Below are 19,405 nucleotides of genomic sequence, written 5' to 3'. Positions count from 1 at the left end.
GTATTATAGACTTTGAGGCTCATCCCGGGACGGTCGACCAATCTGTGAAGAGCGCGGTCTGTCATATGCATAGTTGCGCTATTTATGCGTACTTAGTTACAGGGGGTATCCTGCATTTCTCACTAAGTACACGTCGCATTGGACCAAACAGACTGGTAGAAATGTAAGAGTCCAAAGTTGGCTTGAGCGTACGCAGCTAGGGCTGTAGAGCTGTAAAGATCCCGGCAGTGCCAACACACTGCACATTGTGAACCCCCCGCAGCCTAGTCGATGTGTCCGAATAATAATACGACCAGAATCAGATCGACTGGGCGGGGTTGGTTGGGTCATGAATTTAGCCATGGGTTGTTTCTATTGACTTAAGGCTGAAATGAGCACACGCAGCCTCGTAAACAAGGTTCGTGGTCAATGTGGCATTGACTCAGGAATAAAACATTGTTACCCAAAGACTCATTGCGGCTTTTTTATGTATGTAAAGCTCGATCACCCTTTTTAAACTGACGTCAAGTATTGACACGAAAAGTTTCTAGAATCACCAGTCTGTCGTTCTTGTTGTATGATCTTAATTCTTTGGACAGAAGTAGAAGGTTTAGAAAGCGTGCAGCCATGCAATTAACATGGTCCGTTCTTTTCCTGTGTCTGGCAATACCAGTTGCTTGTATAGCCGGAAACAGCACAGATAGCGGCTACGGTGCTTCTTCCTACGCAGATGGAAAAGACGGAGGAGAGCGAGGAGGTAGACCGACAAGATGGTCTACAAGCACAAGCTGGTCAACGAGTTGGTGGACAACCTACTCGACAAGCTGGTCTACCAGCTGGTGGACGAGCTACTCAACAAGTTGCTCGACCAGCACAACAACCATTATTGGATATCCCACCACAGTGACGAGTACATCGACTAGCTTTTACACGACTGCTTGGACAAGTACATCGACAACTACTATATACCCTACTTCGTCTCCAACAAGTCCTTCAACGAGCACATCGACTAGCTTTTACACGACTGCTTGGACAAGTACATCGACAACTACTATATACCCTACTACGTCTCCAATAAGTCCCTCAACGAACACATCGACTACTACTACTACCACTACGACGACATTGACAGAAACGGAATGTGAGTCAACGAGCACTTCTACCTCTTCTACACCCATTATTCCGACAACAACAAGTACTTCTACAAGGATTATTCCAACTACTACTCCTTCCACTGCTTCATCATCAACTATTCCAACCACATCTTCCTCGTCAACCTCTACGAATTCATCAATCATTTCGACCACATTTTCCTCACCAACATCTTCCTCGTCAACCTCTACGAATTCATCAATCATTTCGACCACATTTTCCTCACCAACATCTTCCTCGCCAACATCTTCCTCACCAACATCTTCCTTACCAACATCTTCCTCACCAACATCTTCCTTACCAACATCTTCCTTACCAACATCTTCCTTACCAACATCTTCCTTGCCAACATCTTCCTCATCATCCATAATTATTATTTCTACCACACCAACCTCTACCTCAACATCAATCATTCCCACTACATCTTCCTCGCTACCTGCATCAACCTCTACTTTAATATCAACCATCCCAGCCACATCTTCCTCGTCATCTGCTTCAACCTCTAGTCCAATATCAACCATTCCGACTACATCTTCCCCGTCGCCCACATTAGTCTCTACTTCAACGTCAACCATCCCAACCACATCTTCCTCGTCATCCACATCAGCCCCTATTTCTACATCGACTGTTTCATCCACCTCAACCCCTACTTCTACATCGACTGTTTCACTCACATCAACCTCTATCTCTACTTCTACCACGACGACCACATCCACAACCACATTGACATCAACCGTCCCATCCACGTCTTCCTCGTCATCCACATCAATCTATACTTCTACATCGACTGTTTCGCCCACATCAACCTATACTTCTACTTCTACTTCTACCACAACGACCACATCCACAACCGTATTGACATCAACTCCCACGCCCAGTCCAACTAGTACCACATTCAGCATTTCAGTATGTCCAAGTCGTATTGTCAATCCTACATATACAGCCCCCGGACCATTGCCGACAGATTACACTTGGGGCTGTAAACCAGGATTCTTGTGTCATCCGAAGAACAAACCTCCCGGTGGGGCAGATTGCAATTTTGAGGCAGGCCTTCCTGCCTCGTCTTTCTATTGTTCACCCGATGAATGTATCCCCAGCCCCAAACTCATTGATAATCCGGATAAAGGTTGGGGAGATGAATACCACTCAAATAAGACGGGTACCTTTAAAGTGACCCCTGATTATTTCAACCTAAATCCAAGCGAGTTTGGGCTGAACTACAGCATCTTCACCTTTCCTTGGGGCCCCGGTAAACCCTATCCTGACGGCAAGCCTCCCAGAGACAGTGGCGGCTGGAAACAGCATGACAAATTCAAGCGACAAACAGGCGCAGAAGTTGTTCCACCCGTGTGCTACAACGAGTGCGACAAAGTGGCACTTGAAGCAGAGAAAGATGGAAAAACGCCGGCACTTTGTGACAGCGGATCTGTTTTCATGAATTATTTGAGTGAATGCAATGCGTGTATATCTGCCCACGCTACAGGGCAAACGACGCTCGGTCCCCTTCCTGATTTTGAGCAGTGGTTATTCTATTGTTCATCATTGGGTACAACTACACCGTCCAGCAGCACAAGTACGACTTCAACGAGTAGTGTGCCGATCCTTCCTGATTCTACAACTGGTGGAACGACCACCACAACCATTAGCACTAGTACGACAATTTCGGAGACACAGACTACCAGCACTTCAACACCTGAACCTACTGGGACGTCAACAGTTATAACAACTTCCACTAGTCAGACTACCCTGACAAAAGTCACGCGTAAAATTATCACGGAACCAAGCACTATCACGACATCTACAACATCTCTATCAAGTACCCCTGAGTCATCCACAACGTCATCACCCACGCTGACTGGAATTTCAGGTACTTTTACTAGTGTTGCATCGGGTTCCGGATCATTAGCGACAGGTACTGGGACCGCTACCACGTCTCTGTCTACAGTTACAGCTCCCATATCCGGTCTGGGTAGTAGCATCACCAGCGGCACAGCGTCTGGAAGTACTACTATTACTTCCGGAACCAGTTCAAGGACTGCCAGTGTCCCAGTATCTGAAAGCTCTGTCATTCCAGGAGGCAGTACAGGTACCACAACAGGTACTAGCACAACTACACCGATCACTTCAGGCCTCACCGAAACTGCCCCAGCTGCAACATCCGGTCTGTCCACAGGGGCTGCATCGCATGGTTCGCAGTCACCGTCAGAGAAATTACTAGTCACGATCAGCGCCGGGATATGGCTGTTAGTGGCTTTGTTCTGATTGAATTTGGCGATCCTGGAGCTTTCTGTTGCTGTCTCTTGTTTTTTATTTGATACCACACTCCTTGACGCTATAAGCGATGGGTTTAAATCTCAATACTACGTTTACTATGCTTTAAAGTTGCTGCTGATTACCAAACATCAAGAAATCAAAATAATATTGCAATTTTGAGACGTCCATGAATGATTTTAGACACGAAGGCAGAAACTTACACACCTAAAAAAAGAATCTCCTTAACTGTATACAACGATCCGTGTCTTTGAAACCTATGACTAGGAAGGCAGAATTTCTCAATTGGCGAGTTTCTTCTCGCCATTGCCATCGTCTATATACTCCCTGCACTGAGGACGATTGTCAATGCCCTGGGTGTGTCGATTACGAAGAATAATCTTACTGTTACTACATACCTCGTAGGTCCCTTCTAGCTCACAATAACTTCCAGATTTTAAACAAATGTGTGGAAATAATGTAAGGCATCGCTCCAATGCTCATAGCCGGCTTCTCAGACACTGCCGGCCGCCATCCAGCATAATACATCTGCTTTACAATCTACTTTGCCGCCAACCTCGGCTTGTCTCTACAAAACAACTATGCCGCTTTGATGGTTCTGAGATGTCTCCAGGGTACCGGTAGTAGTGGCACCGTGGCGCTCGCGAATGGTCTGGTATCACATCCACTGAACGGGGGAGCTATATCGTTTTTGCCTCGTTGGCGAGTATGCTTGGTCCTTCTCTGTCGCCGATTTTGGGTGGGTTGTTGAGTTAGTATCTGGATTGACATTGGGTATTTTGGTTTTTGACTACTTTTGGGGAAAGTTTTGCGGTGGTGTTTACAAATGGGCTTGTTTTGAAGTATGGGATGGGCATGAGGCAGAAGAGGTTGCGTCGGCAGAACAACTAGATGAGGAAGCAACATCGCTGAAGGCCAAGTATACCGTGTTTAGACATCTTTAGTGTTTATTTCTTGTAATTGTTGAATTAGAAGCATAGAGTACAGAGAAGGACCTAGAATAGTATTTCAATCGTGGCGGACAGACCGTCAATCAAAATGACCACACATGTACTTTCGATCCTCCAGTAAATGCTCTCTCTCAACCTTGAGCTCCTCAATCCAATCCAAGTACTTGATAAACCTCTCATATTCCCACCTCAACTCATCGAAAAGCTTCATTGCCTCTCGCATATCGTTGTTCTTCCCAGCTACCAGATCGGTCGCGAACTCCTTGGTTTTAGAAGGCAGGTCCGGGCGCCAGTCACGTTCCATCTTTTTTACCTTTTCGACTTGTTCTTGCGCTACCTCAATGAGAGCGTTGAGGTCTGATCGATTTTGGGTGAGACGCGAGGTGGTTTCTGCAATGTCGCCGCGGCAGAGGGTAGTGGCGAGTTGTTTGACGGCAGTAGAAGTAGTACATTTGCTGATTTTGTAGGCTAATTCGAACTCTGAGCGTATGTTGAGCGTTGGCGAGGAGAGTTGAGCGACAAGAACTTTTGCTGGGGTTGCTGCTGGCCCTGGGCGCGAATTATGCGGTCCAGCCATGATGGTGGATGAGGATGTGGTCGAGGAGGTGTTGTGTCGACTTGGTGCGTGGCCGGGACGTTTTTTGGTCTTTTCTGGAGGCATTGAGAAGCGCACTTTGCAGGTGTTTCGTGTTGCTGCATTTTACTTCAGCTTCATTATGGGTCAGGTTTATTCGTCGAGGTGTGAGGAGCCTTACGGTTGTCTTGCTTGAGCTTGTGGTTCGATAGGCATGGAACAAGGACGACGGATGTCATTATTCGTTGGACTGTCGATATGTGAACTTCAAAGAGTAAATTGGAGGAGTTGAGTCGTTGAGATGTTGGATTCTCCAAAGTCGAGGATGAAGTCCGAATAAAACACTGGATCATATCTGTCGCGTTGATTGAAAAGACAGGCTGACAAGGAGTCGAGGGTTAGTACGTAAGAACCATTCGGGACCTCAGCCAGATAATCGGACAGTCCAAAGACAATTAGACGGCATTGACCATTAATAGCAAACGAACTGTTCAAGACGCTTGATGTCAGTTAGGAGGCTAGTCCATTGTTGTTGTGGTTTGACATGAGCATGTGACTATCTCAGTGTGCTTTCATTGATATCAGATGAATTACATTGCCCTGAAAACAATCTCTTTGAACAACCGAGTTAGTCTGTAGATAATAGGCATCCGTGCTACAATAGCTGAGCAAAGTGATCATTTGTATTAATCAAATCATCTTATCATAAGGCACATAAAACTAATCAGACAAAGATAACAATGATATAGTGCAGTTTGCCAAAGAAATTTGAGAAAGCTCACAACGAAAAATCATGGGCGGTCCTTTCGCTTTTCAACCTTGGCCACAAAATGCCATGGCTGCACACAGAAAGCTCCATTCACGTCCCCATCAATAGTGTAGTTCTTGTCAGCCAACTCGAGGTCAACCTCTCTCAAAACAGTAACCAAGGTAATCCAACTCCATTGCCAGGCGAATTTAGTTCCAAAACACTGTCTCTTGCCATTTCCAAAGCCCTTCTTGACTCCCGAGGGCAGTCTGTCGTACGCTTCGCCAAGCATACGTTCTGGACGGAATGCCTCTGGATCATCGAACACCGCGGGATCACGGTTAACAGCACCGAGCACGGCGATCAGAGCTTGGTTGCTTGGGACTTGATATTGACCGCCAGCCAGCGATACAGTCGGCCCAGTATTCACGTCTGGTCGAGGCTCGATGTTGAACCCAGGCGCCACGGCAGATAGACGCATGGCTTCGCGAAGTATAGCGTCGCAGAACTGGAATTGTTGGAGGTTTTCGTACGTAAGCTCTCCGTCGGCGCCGAGAACAGAGTCGATTTCTTCACGGGCTTTGGTGATGTATTCGGGATTCTTGAGTAGGTAGTACAACGCGAAGCTGACAAAACAAGGGGATGTCGCCGAACCGATGAAGATGTTGATAATCTCATCAATGACTTGCTCATCCGTAAGAGACACGCCAGTTTGTGGATCTTTACCATTCAGCATCACATTGAGCATGTCTTCGATCGTGCCTTGTTCCTTCCTGCGCTTGGCGATAACATCGCTACAGAAAGAGCGCATAGTCTTGATGTCCTTGTCATATCCACGCTGGTATAAGAGCCGATTGAGCAATTTCGGGCGTGTCGGGCGTTTCACAGCCTCCATGGTGGATTTGTCAATGGCAGTAAGAAACGCGGGAAAGGGACCTGACATCCATTTGCCCTTTTGATGAAACATGCTCCAAACTACCGACTGTAAGTTAAGTCGTTTCAGGCCATCCGCCACGTTGACCTCTTGACCGGGCTTGGATGTCCAGGCAGGGACAATAGCCGCGATTCCGTCGCGTTGATCGTTGAATGTGATTTTGTTCGACTCGTCCGATACCCAAGGGGACATGATGCGATGGGCGGGTCCCCAGACTTTTTCACTTTCGGATTCATACGCCGTAAAGAGGGAGGCATGGACGGCCTGGCGGATCTCGACAATCGGCCCATTGACACACTTGCGGAAGCGGGTTTCGTCGCAAATTTCCTCTAAAAGTGCGGCATTGCAGATAAACACGATTTGCGTGCCGAGAGCATTGATTTTGAATATAGGACCTTACCAGTCAGTCAAATTCTTGTTCGTGCACGTGTCATATCAACCTACCCCATTTAGCAGCCAGTTTATTCAAAGAACCCCACGTATTGCTTGGATCAACGTCAAAGACGTTCCCTAGCAAGGGCACACCTGGGGGTTGAGGAATCTTGCTCGTCATGTTGATGTGAATTCGTTACTACACACGAGGAAAGAAAAAAGATGGGGAGATGCAGAAGAAAATCTTGTTAGAAACATCCTCTGAGCTAGCACATCGTACGTAATAACAGGCGAGCTCTTTGGGCAAGTCTAGCTGGAGCTCAGTCAAATCACTCAGCCAGCCGCCGGCTTGATCAACAAGCTAAACAGGTGGGTTGACATGGTGCTGCAGCTCGTTTCACCGCTAAACCTGAATCCGGAGCGATTTGTTGAATGAAAATCACGGAGTCAAGTCAGTGCACCAAACAGAAAGCCGGGATTCGTCATACTGCAGAGCTTTGTGGATAGATGGCTGGAAAGCGGGAGCCGGAGCGGTTCGTCGATCTTGACCAAATCTCGAGGCCCAAGATTGAGAAGCCTGCTAGCCCCGATGAAGGCTCAGATGGGACAGATCTTCCCGTGGTGATTTGGCGAAATTCGCGGGAGAGGGGCGCCCAGACGCCAATCTCGGAGCTATTCGCTGGTAGCGCTGTGATGGGTTCGACCGTGCTAAACTGTGGAGACTGACACGCAGAATGATTTCACTAGTCAATGAGAGTTGAGACGTAACACGGACTCTGCCCTTTGAAGAATGTGGACATGGCGATTTGTTTGACACATGCCAGCTGCAAGGGTTTGGTACGTGCTCAAACACTGACAGCAGGACTGTCTCACAATCCTTTATTGCTCGGCAGAAAGTGTGGAATTGACAATCGACGGATTACATGACTGTTTCTTGTGGTGTTTTACAGGTCTGGGATTGAAGAAGAAAAAAACGAAAGGAAGATACCTACCCGGTAAGGCAAGAGCGACGGATCACATGAGACCCGGTCGCTTCTCCCTTTCGCATCTACGCCAACCTTCAGGATCGTCGCATTATTTATTACCTATTACTTGATCGTATCTGTTCTATCAATTCGACTGCACAAAGCTGAGACTCCAGACATCTCCCAGACGGTTGTTGGCCTCTCCCAGTCCTCCCTGGACCACAATGGTGTCCTTGCCGACAACGTCAGCGCCGAACCATCCTCTTGCGTCAGGCACTGCATCGCCCCGAGTATCGACCTTGTGCCATGTCTTCCCTACAATGTCAAAAGCCCATACATCGCCCAGCATTTTGCCAGCACCTTGATGCCCCAGATTGCTTGGGTCGCTCTCTCCGAACAGCGTGACGATGTAAGACTTCTCGCCAACAGCGACCGGAAGCAACGCGCAAACACTTCGTGCAATTGGGCCGGACTCGTTATCCGGCTTGTACGTGTGTGTTTCCCAGGAGTCGGTTTCGGGGGTGTACACGTCAATACTTCCGCCTTGCTCAGTTTTTCCATCGAAGCCATTCATACGGTAGAGTTTGCCGTTTGCGAAAGTGATAGAGGCGCCTCCGCGGGAAGGATCAGGAGCAGAGGTGAGTTGTTTCCATTGTTTGGTGGTGATATTAAAAGACCACAGATCCGAAAGTCGACCCTTCTCGGGACATCCGGCGTGAACATATATAGTATCTTTCTGGTTGCTGCAGCTGCAGTGATAGCTGCGTGGCTCTGGGGCGTTGGCTGTGTCAACTGGAGATACAGTCGACCATTGTCCGGTGGCAGTAGTGTATTTCCACACGGCACCCTTCTCGTTAATAGGAGCCATTGCTACTCCGCCGCGGCCAGAGAAGAGATAAATATCGCCGTTCAACGTTGTGGTTGCGGTTCCGACTCGAGGAGAGGGTGCATCAGACTGGGAGGGGATAGATTGGAGTGTGGCTTCCAGAAGCAATTAGTTGTCGGTCAATGGAGAAACCACAAGTAATGGCACACCTTGGCTGTTCAAGGAGACAACGTGAACGACATTATCGCGGGGTTCTCGGGGTCGGAATTCTCCGCCAAATACGTAGACTTTGTCATCGACGACAGACAGCGCCTGTGACGAGCGCTGGAGGACTTCGACGTCAAGGAGCTTGCTCCATTTGGCTTGAATGGTCATTTTGATGATCTCTGTTACTGATGGTAATTGTTAGCTGACTTCGCATAATGCGTTCGATCCTGAGCAGAGCCTACTTACTATTTAGCTGTGACGTTTGGGGACCTTGGTAGTTGTTTGATTGTTACGAGTAATGTATATATCCAGAGCTCGATGACTGGACAATTCAAGGAGATCAAAAGAAGTTTTGCACGTCGGACTGGGTAATCGATTTCCGTCAATGGTAGATATTAATCCCCTGTTGTCTCACTATAAACGAGAGCGGGACTTCATAAGAACTTGACTGAGATGTTGAGAGGAAAACAACCTCTATCCTATCGCATCTGGTAAAGGAGGGGCTGCGGTAATTACGCCTTCATACCCTTAAGGATGCTCATAATTGGCCGAACTAGTGTATGCTGAGTAACCTTACCGTAAACGCATCTACAACAAAATAAATTGTTTGGGTCAGACCATCGGTTCAACCAAATCCCGCAACAACATTCTGAAAACTCTTTCACGCCTATCTAGGCTAGGGCTTCAATTGAGCTTATTCGTTATTTATTGCGTTATTTAACCAATGCTATGAAGACCACGATGACTCAACTCATGGGCCAGCAAGGTCCTCATTCAAGATAAAACGAGAGAATGGCACCTCCCCAGCTACCTGCCACAGCGCACGGCATCGAAATGGCCACTACCAACCCAAACGAAGACGATCACGTTCGAGATCTTGAACAATCACAAAACGAACCCGAACCATCGCTCCCGCCATCGATCCCCTCGCACCTCGCCTACCGTCTCTACACATCTCATTTCCTTTCAACATGGAACTCGCGACTCTTCGAATTCGGATCCGTGCTATTTCTAGCAGCGATATACCCGCAGACTCTACTGCCCATGTCCGTCTACGCGCTGGTACGTAGCGGCGCTGCAATTATCTTTGCTCGGGTGTTGGGGGCATGGATTGATCGTGGAGAGAGGCTTTCAACGGTGCAAATATCGATCATTGGGCAGCGGTTGGCGGTTGCGGCGAGTTGTGCGATCTTTTGGGTTTTGCAGCAGGAGTATGACACACTCAAAGGAGGGAAGGCGAGGGATGGGCTTTTTGCGGTCACGGTGGTGTTGGCGTGTGTGGAGAAGTTGTGCTCTGTGTTGAATTTGGTTTCGATTGAGCGGGATTGGGTAAGTTGTTCGTTGGTATGGTTGTGGATGTAGCTGATGATTATAGATTGTTGTCATTACGGAAGGCAATGAGGGAGTTCGAAGAGGTGAGTAGAGCTACGTGAGAGCGATGGTAACTACTGACTCGTCTAGTGATGAATGCGCGAATGCGACGAATCGACCTCTTTTGCAAACTCATGGGACCATTGACAATCTCGCTGGTGGCGTTGGGGTCGACACTGATTGCGATTCGTGTTACTTTGGCCATGAATGTGGCTTCGGTGCTGGTTGAATATATATGTATTGCTCAGGTAAGTTGTCCATCACCTTACTTATTCATATGCTTATTCTGTAGGTGTACAAAAGGTTCCCTCAACTCCGCCGAAACGAAGCCGAGCGCCAGCAAAGGACCATCGACGATACCGCGCAACGATCTGCTAAGACCACAATAGTACAGTGCTTAAAGGCAATCTTTCCCATCTCGTCTCTTCACTTCTACATCAACCACCCCGCATTCGTCCCGTCGTTCGCACTATCACTCCTTTATTTCACCGTTCTATCCTTCTCCGGCCAAATGATCACCTACCTCGTCTCCGTCGGCTACAGTACCCTCTACATCGGTATCGCGCGAACAGTAAGCACCGCCCTCGAACTCAGCGCGACATGGATAGCGCCGCGGATGATGAAACGGGTTGGCGTTGTTCGAGGGGGTATATGGAGTCTTTGCTGGCAGATGGCCTGGCTTGGTGCGGGTGTCACATGGTTCTTTGCGGACTATAATCGTGAAGGTCGCGATGCGATTGTTGCGGCGACCGGTCTTGCTGTAGGGGTTGCTCTGAGTAGGGTCGGGTTATGGGGGTATGATTTGTGCGCCCAAAATCTTATCCAAGATGTGAGCCTTACAACTCCCTGTCAAGTGCCAAGTATACTGATTTGAAATAGGAAGTCGAAGATTCGCATCGCGGAGACTTCTCCACCACCGAAGCCGCATTCCAGAACCTTTTTGAGCTCCTGTCATATGCATCGACAATCATCTTCTCGAAGCCATCGCAGTTCCAGTGGCCGGTGGCTATCAGTACGGCCGCAGTGTATATGGCTGGTGGCTTATACGCGTATTTTGTGCGACGGCGAAGAGGACATTTGTTCCATCCGCCGGAGTGGATGCTGATCAAAAGATCTGAAGCTGTATAATTAGACAGAATATATACTACTTGTAATCGTCTCAGTGGATGAACATGAAACATGCCCATGCCGACAGCCGGACAAAACGGGAGGCTCAATGCGAGTCCCCCAATCACAGTCCCCATAGATAATCAAATATCCGCAAATCTAATTCCAAGGCACGAGCCAAGACACGCAACACCAGCGAAAACAAGCCGACTAGCTCGTGGCTCTAACTGCAACAAGCAAAACGGCCCCTCTTCAATTGCACCAAGACTGCATTTCTGAGGGAAATTTTCAGCTGGGGTGACCATGCTGGATGATGGATTGCCTTTGGTTACTTAGCTCTTCGTTCTAAAGAGTGCTAGTGCTGAGGTTGCAGATGTGATCTCAATTTAAGGCTGTTGTCACCCTACACGTGTCTACCTTCGACCTCCAAATTCCTCGCTCCGTACGCCGAATATGAATAAACAACAGATCAGACGGGAATAACAGACGATTTTCCAACCACGCCGCACAGACGATAGGGAGAATGGACAAGATGGACCGCACCAAATACCTTGACAGCCTCAAAGGGCTCGCCGCTGTCATCGTCGCTTTCGACCGTTTGTTTCTCAACGACCTCAACCTCGCTTTTCGCTCGTACTGGGCCGAACCCGCCTCCAAAAACCGTGTATGGCTACAATTACCTTTCTTCCGCATTATATTCGCGGCGCATGCGATGGTGACGCTGTTTTTCGTGATTTCGGGATATGTGGTTTCGATTAATCTGCTGCGGCTACGAGAGCGTCGGCATCAGGCGGATTTCTTGGGACAGGTGGCTTCTGCAGCGACGAGGAGGGTGTTTAGGCTGTTCTTGCCGGTGGCGGTGATTGCGTGTGTGTCGCAGTTTCTGTTCTGGGTGAACCTGTACAGTTGGACCTCTGTCGAAATCAAACAGTTTGTCGCGGAGCACAAGATCAGGCCTTGGAGTGCCCCCGGAGGTCATCTTGCGTTCTTGTTTCGGTATTTGACGGATATCGTCAATCCGTTCGGCGCGTTGCAGTACAAGGATGTGAATCATGGGCTTAATGAGCAGTTCTGGACGATGCCCTTGGAGTTTCGAGGGTCGTGTTTGGTGTACTTTCTTGTTGTGGTTATGGCGCCCTGGAGAGCGCAACGAAGGCTGATTGTGTTGGGTGCGTTGGCGGTTTATTTCTTGTGGTATGGCATGTGGGATATTGCGACGTTCGTGGCCGGGCTGTGGTTGGCCGAGATGAAGGTCAAACAGGAAGCTGAGCATGGCTACCCGCACCATCCTCAACATCACCCAGACTTTGAAGATGATTCGGACGAGGAGAATGTCAATGGGACACTGCAGCCGCCCTTTTCATGGTCCACAACATCATCTCTCTCATCAACCCTGTCGAGCCTGTCAACCTGGAGCAGCTCATTCCGCGCCGACAGCAAGAAAACTCGCCAAATCATGACTCCCGTCTCAATCACGAACATCATCCTCTTCGTCCTGGGTATTCATCTCATGTGTCTCCCCTCCGGTAGCACGGGCGGAAACGACGGCCACCTCACAACTGGATACCGCATCCTGCTGATCTTGCAACCTTCGACATGGAAGACCTGGGACGTCGTACACCACAGCTGGAAAGCCATCGGCTCCGTGCTCGTAATTCACTCCATCAACAACTCCCCGCGCTGGCTGTTTCAACGTCCCCTCGAAACATCTCGCACGTTACAATACCTCGGCCGAATCTCATTCCCGCTCTATCTCGTTCAACAAATCGTTTACTCGCTGTGGCGTGAACCGATCAAGAACTGGATATGGAAAGACCTCACGGGCTACGCCTACCCAGGCGGACAGCTGGCGGACCGAGAACGATTTGCCTGTGTGGTCATGTGGATGGGAGCGACGATGATTCTGGGGCCGGTGTTGGTGTATGTTTCGGAGGAGGTCGGACGGTATATCGATGGCGCGGGCCTGGTTGTAGCGAGGGAGGTGGAGAGGTGGTTGGTTTAGATATTTTGGTTTTTTTATACTCTATTTCTTGTAAAATTGTTTATGGACGTAACATATTGAGCTGTACATTTCTCATCAGAGCCGCGAAGCGAACAACATCGAAATCGGAGTTTTTGAATTTTCCTCAGGAATGGGCTTCAAAGCCATGCACCGTCTGTCTACTGTTGTCCTCTTTACTGCTTACACGCTGAACACTCCACTATAACTATAACAGCAGTGTCCCAAAACGGTATGAGGTACATAGGTAGGTAGGTGTGTTTACTGTATGAGTATGATCTAACTTATAGCACAGAGCAATAGTGCCTAAATATCAGGACCTCAGGCCTATATCTACACGTTTACCTATGTAGTCTTACCTAGCAACTCGATCAGGATTTGATGACCCCTGTTTTCAGCCCTTCATAATCTTGAATAGCCATCGTTATCCACAGCATTCACACCTACTTTTCCAGTATCAAGTAAAAGCATTACCACCGGTTCTGTAATCATATGAATAAAACCTAGATTGCTCATGGCTGCCTAGCTAGCAGTTCCTCAGATGGAATAGGCGGCATGTCTGCAAAATCAATGTAATAACCGAGATTACCTCGATTTACATCCTCAATCGTCCACCCATTGCCGAGCCAGCTAAGCTCATCTTCTTTCTCTACCAGCTCGTACTCGTAGTCCTCCCACCGAGGATGCTCGAGAGTCTTCATGGCGTGAAGACTGCTTCCTGGCCATAAGCCGATGATCTTTCCGTCAATTTTGTACCAACTTGTGCAGCTGTCAACATGCACTGTCTTGGGAAAATACTGGTCCAAGTGGGTTTGCCAGCTGCGTAAGGCTGATTCCTTCACTTCCATCGATTTGATGTTCTCCCGGCTGATTTTCTGCACAGCTTTTACCACATATCCCATGACTGATTCAAGGATTAAAAGAAGTGACCCACCGCCAGTGGCTGAGTTGGGACCGCCGACAGTGAAGTAATTCGGGAATCCTGGGGTTGAATGAGATAAGTACGCTGAAGCCCGCCGTTGCCATTTCTCGGAGAGGTTTTGATGGCGTTTCCCAATAACCGGAAAGCGTGGTTTGTAGCTACAGTCAAATCCAGTAGCACAGACAATTGCGTCTACTTCGAACTCCGTGCCGTCTGTAGTTACTACTCCTCGCCTGGTAAAACGCGCGATTGGCTTCTTCACCAGTTCAACGTTGTCTCGGGTTAGGGCTTCTAGATATCCAGGCCCCGGAGTCAGACGCCGACAACCTGGTGTAAACTGAGGCTCAATGGCTTCGTACACGCCATCTGTGGAGGCAAGTTTGGCACGCATGTTATCTTTGAGTTTTTGTGTCGATTCTATTTCCTCGGGGGTTCCCGGAAAGAGACATGGAAAGTCTTTGTTGATGAAGCTTTCTATTTCCCGTCTAAATGTCTGGTAGTAGTCTGTGTCGGATTCAAATCTTTGCAATTCTTCATTGGTGTAAGAGTAATTTCCAGGCTCTGTGCTGTTCGTTAAAATGTTCTCGGTAAACGTAGATCCGAATGGCTGGCTGATCCAGGTTCCTCCCCTAATGAAATTATGCACTCGAAGACATTTCCTCTGAAGATGCGGTAGAATTTGGATTGCTGAAGATCCGCAGCCAAGCAACGCAACTGTTTTTCCTTCATAGTCCCTGGAATCTAGTTTAAGACTATGGATTCCAGCGTGCAGAACGGAATGCAACTCACCAAGTAGTATCCCAATTGGCAGAGTGAAGCAGTTTGCCCTCAAACAACTCCAAACCTTCAATCTCTGGCCACTTCCAGTTGTTGAGGATGCCTACAGCACTAATAACGATCTCTGCCTCTGTCTCTCGCACTTCAGATTCTCCAGAAGACTTATTCTGCATCGTTATTACCAACCATACGCCCTTTTTATTATTCCACGTAGCGCTAACAACCTTTGAGTTGTACTTTATCTTCTCCGCCACTCGATACTTGCTAGCCACACCTTTCACGTATTCTAGGATCTCGGGTCCACTAGCAAAAAGCTGCGACCACCGCGTGTTTGGCTCAAAAGAGTATTGGTAGACGTGACTTGGAATGTCGCAGGCAACGCCGGGATAGCGATTTTCAAACCAAGTGCCCCCCAAACCCGCGTTCTTCTCGAAGATGGTGATTGTGACATTGGGCACGTACTGGAGAAGACGGATGTACAAGGCAATGCCAGATACTCCTGCTCCAATGATGATAACTCTAACTGGGCGGCCATTGTCGATCGGTTTTTGTCTTGTATATTCGTTCATTATGAGATTACGTGCTCGAGAACTAACAATTCGGGTATAGATACTGAGAAGGTAGTGCTGAGAATGATCGAGGCTTATAATATCCCTTATTTATGAATGCCATTGATGTTTTGAGCTTTACTACCAATCTCGTATCGCAACGTTGGCCGACACCATGAGCCTCAAATTGATGGCGATAAGACAACGTTGGCCGAAGGCGGCGGACGACGGCCGACGCGAAATATTATATACAGGTCTGAGCTATTTCTTGGTCATAGTCTTGTCCCATTCTCGGCGACTCTTTATCTTTTCCTGATTTTTGCAAATAATGTTTTGCTTTAAAGACTATCTATCCACTTCAGGAATGGTCGTTCGTCGCAATGCAGGTGGTATCGCATCTGGAGTTCTTCTAAGGATAAATGAATCCGACACATTCTTATGCTGGCTAGGCTGTATGTGGATTGATAAGCATCTTTGCAGATATAGTACTTTGGTTCAGACTGCGTTATAAGTGAAAGAAAGGATAGCAATTAGTGGCCATGAACTAGATTCCAAACCGAGACGTCTTGGATGGCAATTACAGCCGTTGAATGTTCCAGGTTCTCTGATTTCTATCTATCAACAATATTCGCCAGGACCTAACGAGGGTGATAGTACCTTGCTCCTTTCCCGCCTGCTCTCCTCTGTTGTGAATGGGGTTTGCCTGCTTCCTCAGCTGAATGATGTGAACGGCGTCCGAACGGTCTGTATGGAATGTTACTCGTGTCGGGTCTGCAATGCATTGGCAGAGTTTCAGGATAGACGTCTGGCTTGGGATCGGCGTCATTGTCTTCTTCTCCTTTTTCCTCCGGTTCTCCAACGGCTCCTTTGACAGTCTCCGGTCGTTGGTTACTCAAAAGACCTTTCAATGAACTTGTATGGAGGTGATTTCCCGTAGTCTTGCACAACGGAGGACACACTAACTAGGTACTAATTTTTGCCTAGGTATTCAACGTTGATACCTTAGCTATCCACTTGTAGTTACTCGATCCAGCGCAGAGAGTATCGGCCAAATCTAGCACCAAGAGGCGGGTTTGGCTGGAGCCTCAGGCAGATGTTCAGACACTAGGCACCAAGCACATTATCATTACATACTGGTCCCCTTCTACTCAAAGTAGGCATCTATCTAGGTACCCAGAATTGGTGAATCAGAAAAGGATCTTTATTGCTGAAATCCCAAAAGTAAGGATCTCATGCCAAATAACCAACGCCATGCAATGATATTATTATACATTTTTACAAGCCAACCCCGACAGAGAATCAATCAAAAGCAGATGGCGAGGGTACCAGACATGCCCGTTCAGCTGCCAGGGACTTGTACCGTGAGAGTAAATCTGTCGTGGTCACGCCGCCTTGATGCTGAAAATTGAAATGGGCTGCTAGAGCTGTGCCTTCGATGAGAATAGCTATGGTTTCGTCAGTGTTACTGTCAAGATATATCGTACTAAAGGAAGGACTTACGTCGTCCGGTATCATGAGGAAGGGTAAGAACAAGCATATCCTCATCACCCTGGTTGTCCGGCCAATGGAAGACATCTGTATCGAGCACATCGCTACCCAAAATCGCCATGAAATTAATGCGGATGCGCTCGCCTTTCATATCCCATGGATGATCGAATTTGTACAAATCTAGCTTCTCATTTTCAATATTCTCGAGTAAAGAATAATGTTGCTGCGATGCGATCGCCCAGCTTTCATATGTTGGCCCCCAAACTTCGTAGGTCAAATGAGCGACGGGCGTCCGATTTAGGGCTTTGTCGTCCGGAACACGCAGCCATCGATGGTTTGGGAATGGTGGTGGTGACCAGTCGAGTGACCACTCGAAGTCGTCTGGGCCCGTCCAATGGGGATCTTCGGATGGCCGCCAGGGCGTTTTGTTGCCGAGAATCGCTAGTCTTTTGGACAATGCCGTATGTTCCTTTTCGGATTCTACTTCTTCGAACAGTATTTCATTCTCTTCCGTCTGCAGTTCCTCTGGTTGAATTTCGATTGTTTCGACTGTTTCTTCTATCGGCTGCAGTTCTGCATCAACAAGAATCTCTTCATACTTGGCCTCCTCTTCCGACGGCTCCGGTGGAGGTGGTTCCAGTGTGCTGTAATCAAAGTCTTTTGGAAGATCTGGAAAATACGGATGCAGCGCGCCCGTATGGTAGTGCAAGAAGCTGAGCGGTGGGTTGTTGATGATGTTTGCAGATACAGCCAATGCATCGCGACGTTCAAGTTTTCTTTTCACAAGGCGCTCGATGGTATCATCTGCAAACCAAACCTGCACAGTCATGAGTAAAAGGATCGAGAACAGAAACTTTGGGAGAACTGACAATGTCGTCGTCAATCTTGATATACATGCTCTCGCGATTGACCATGCGCCAGATTTTGGCATAATCAGGCCAGCCAACCTGTTCCGAAAGGACATGTGTTTTGTACAGCGGCGATCGGGCTAGGATTTTGTCGAGATATGCAAGATCCGCTTCATCCTTTGTGTTGACCACCCATATCACATTATCCAACCAACCGCCATGTGTGATGAGATTTCTCTACACAAAGTTAGCAACCTGCTTGCTTGATGAGAATCAACATCGCATACCTCGAGATAACAGTGCATGGACTCGACCCTATCGCGACGGCCATAAAACACGAATCCACTGATCGTTAGATTGTTCGGCTTTCCGGGGATCCGTGGATTTTGCGAAGTATTCACTGTTTCACCAGAGTTAATCGAAGGAGAGACTTTGGCTACGGGAGTTTGAGCCGGTTCAGTTGGGATTGCATCTTGTGATTGGACTGCGCTCGATGATGGTGTTGACACGGACGAGGATGCGGGTGGTAGCGACAATGAGAACGGGTGAACTATCGGAGTGGGTTTAAGTCCTATATTTTTGTCTTGCGAATTTGTGAGGGTTTCGTAATCATCCAGGTATTCGTCGGAAACATGGATCAACGAGTGAGATGAATGCTCATTGCCGATGGTGTGCTCTGCATGAGCCACCGCTGAGCTTAATCTGGGATCTACAATCCGTGGATCCGCAGTTCGCCATAGAAATAACGACAAAAGAAAAAGAGATGCGATTGCTGAGAAGAAGATGAAGCGGCCCTGAAGTCTCCTCGGCCGCGCCGAAGGAATCATCGTGTTGGAATGTGAGAAGTTGCCAAAAGAATGTCGAGGAAAATTATCCTGTGTGTCGAAGGACGACGAAGTGGAGCTGATACATAGAGCCACGAGGTGGTCGCCTACTGTATGATCGCTTGAAGCATTACATCGATTGTCAAAGGATATTTGGGATATCTTGAGAGAAAATGGATTGTCTCAGGTCCAAAGACCATCGTGCACGTCACTATATAGAGTTCGGCTATCTTGGCTATTGGATTAACACTCAAATGCCTGAGCGTTGCAGCCAAGAATAATGGCTATCAGAACACGGATGTCGAAGGAAGTCTATTCTCCATTTTACTGTGTTTGTTCATCCCACCGGTTTGTTATTGGTCTATTGACTGACTCGCTCACCGTCTTAGGGGTTTGTACGTGGGCCTATGAACTTTCTCGGGAATGGGCTCAGGTACCTCTAACTGCGACCACGTACTCCGTACTCTGACTTTTATTATTGGAGGCCCAAACTCAAACTTAGAAAATACGGGCTATTCGTATTCATTCGCTTACTAAAAGTTG

At 48.0% G+C, this 19,405-nt stretch overlaps 8 protein-coding genes across 8 annotated transcripts; 3 read left to right on the top strand and 5 right to left on the bottom strand.

The window, feature by feature from the left end:
- Positions 1 to 749: 749 nt before the first annotated feature.
- On the top strand, positions 750 to 2,018 carry BHQ10_005001 (uncharacterized protein; the record flags this gene model as incomplete). Its single annotated transcript, XM_040877430.1, has 3 exons — positions 750 to 882; positions 1,126 to 1,636; positions 1,685 to 2,018. The coding sequence occupies 3 exons, from the start codon at positions 750 to 752 to the stop codon at positions 2,016 to 2,018; spliced, it is 978 nt and encodes a 325-aa protein (XP_040733505.1).
- A 2,413-nt stretch (positions 2,019 to 4,431) lies between these two features.
- BHQ10_005000 (uncharacterized protein) lies at positions 4,432 to 4,929 on the bottom strand (the record flags this gene model as incomplete). The annotated part of the gene is made up of 1 exon (XM_040877429.1): positions 4,432 to 4,929. One exon carries the CDS (start codon positions 4,927 to 4,929, stop codon positions 4,432 to 4,434), a length of 498 nt encoding a protein of 165 aa, XP_040733504.1.
- Positions 4,930 to 5,717: 788 nt separating this feature from the next.
- Positions 5,718 to 7,161, bottom strand: BHQ10_004999 (uncharacterized protein; the record flags this gene model as incomplete). Its single annotated transcript, XM_040877425.1, has 2 exons — positions 5,718 to 7,003; positions 7,053 to 7,161. The coding sequence occupies 2 exons, from the start codon at positions 7,159 to 7,161 to the stop codon at positions 5,718 to 5,720; spliced, it is 1,395 nt and encodes a 464-aa protein (XP_040733503.1).
- Positions 7,162 to 8,090: 929 nt separating this feature from the next.
- Positions 8,091 to 9,146, bottom strand: BHQ10_004998 (uncharacterized protein; the record flags this gene model as incomplete). Its single annotated transcript, XM_040877424.1, has 2 exons — positions 8,091 to 8,926; positions 8,981 to 9,146. 2 exons carry the CDS (start codon positions 9,144 to 9,146, stop codon positions 8,091 to 8,093), a joined length of 1,002 nt encoding a protein of 333 aa, XP_040733502.1.
- A 666-nt stretch (positions 9,147 to 9,812) lies between these two features.
- Positions 9,813 to 11,477, top strand: BHQ10_004997 (uncharacterized protein; the record flags this gene model as incomplete). The annotated part of the gene is made up of 5 exons (XM_040877423.1): positions 9,813 to 10,307; positions 10,354 to 10,393; positions 10,440 to 10,597; positions 10,642 to 11,178; positions 11,229 to 11,477. The coding sequence occupies 5 exons, from the start codon at positions 9,813 to 9,815 to the stop codon at positions 11,475 to 11,477; spliced, it is 1,479 nt and encodes a 492-aa protein (XP_040733501.1).
- A 502-nt stretch (positions 11,478 to 11,979) lies between these two features.
- On the top strand, positions 11,980 to 13,458 carry BHQ10_004996 (uncharacterized protein; the record flags this gene model as incomplete). Its single annotated transcript, XM_040877422.1, has 1 exon — positions 11,980 to 13,458. The coding sequence occupies one exon, from the start codon at positions 11,980 to 11,982 to the stop codon at positions 13,456 to 13,458; it is 1,479 nt and encodes a 492-aa protein (XP_040733500.1).
- Positions 13,459 to 13,967: 509 nt separating this feature from the next.
- Positions 13,968 to 15,723, bottom strand: BHQ10_004995 (uncharacterized protein; the record flags this gene model as incomplete). Its single annotated transcript, XM_040877421.1, has 2 exons — positions 13,968 to 15,111; positions 15,167 to 15,723. 2 exons carry the CDS (start codon positions 15,721 to 15,723, stop codon positions 13,968 to 13,970), a joined length of 1,701 nt encoding a protein of 566 aa, XP_040733499.1.
- Positions 15,724 to 17,001: 1,278 nt separating this feature from the next.
- BHQ10_004994 (uncharacterized protein) lies at positions 17,002 to 18,865 on the bottom strand (the record flags this gene model as incomplete). The annotated part of the gene is made up of 4 exons (XM_040877420.1): positions 17,002 to 17,147; positions 17,203 to 18,007; positions 18,060 to 18,275; positions 18,326 to 18,865. 4 exons carry the CDS (start codon positions 18,863 to 18,865, stop codon positions 17,002 to 17,004), a joined length of 1,707 nt encoding a protein of 568 aa, XP_040733498.1.
- Positions 18,866 to 19,405: the final 540 nt, after the last annotated feature.

Source organism: Talaromyces amestolkiae, assembly GCF_001896365.1.
Source record: "Talaromyces amestolkiae strain CIB chromosome Unknown scaffold8.1, whole genome shotgun sequence".
Taxonomy (NCBI): Eukaryota; Fungi; Ascomycota; class Eurotiomycetes; order Eurotiales; family Trichocomaceae; genus Talaromyces; species Talaromyces amestolkiae.
This window is presented reverse-complemented; position numbering and strand designations above follow the sequence as displayed.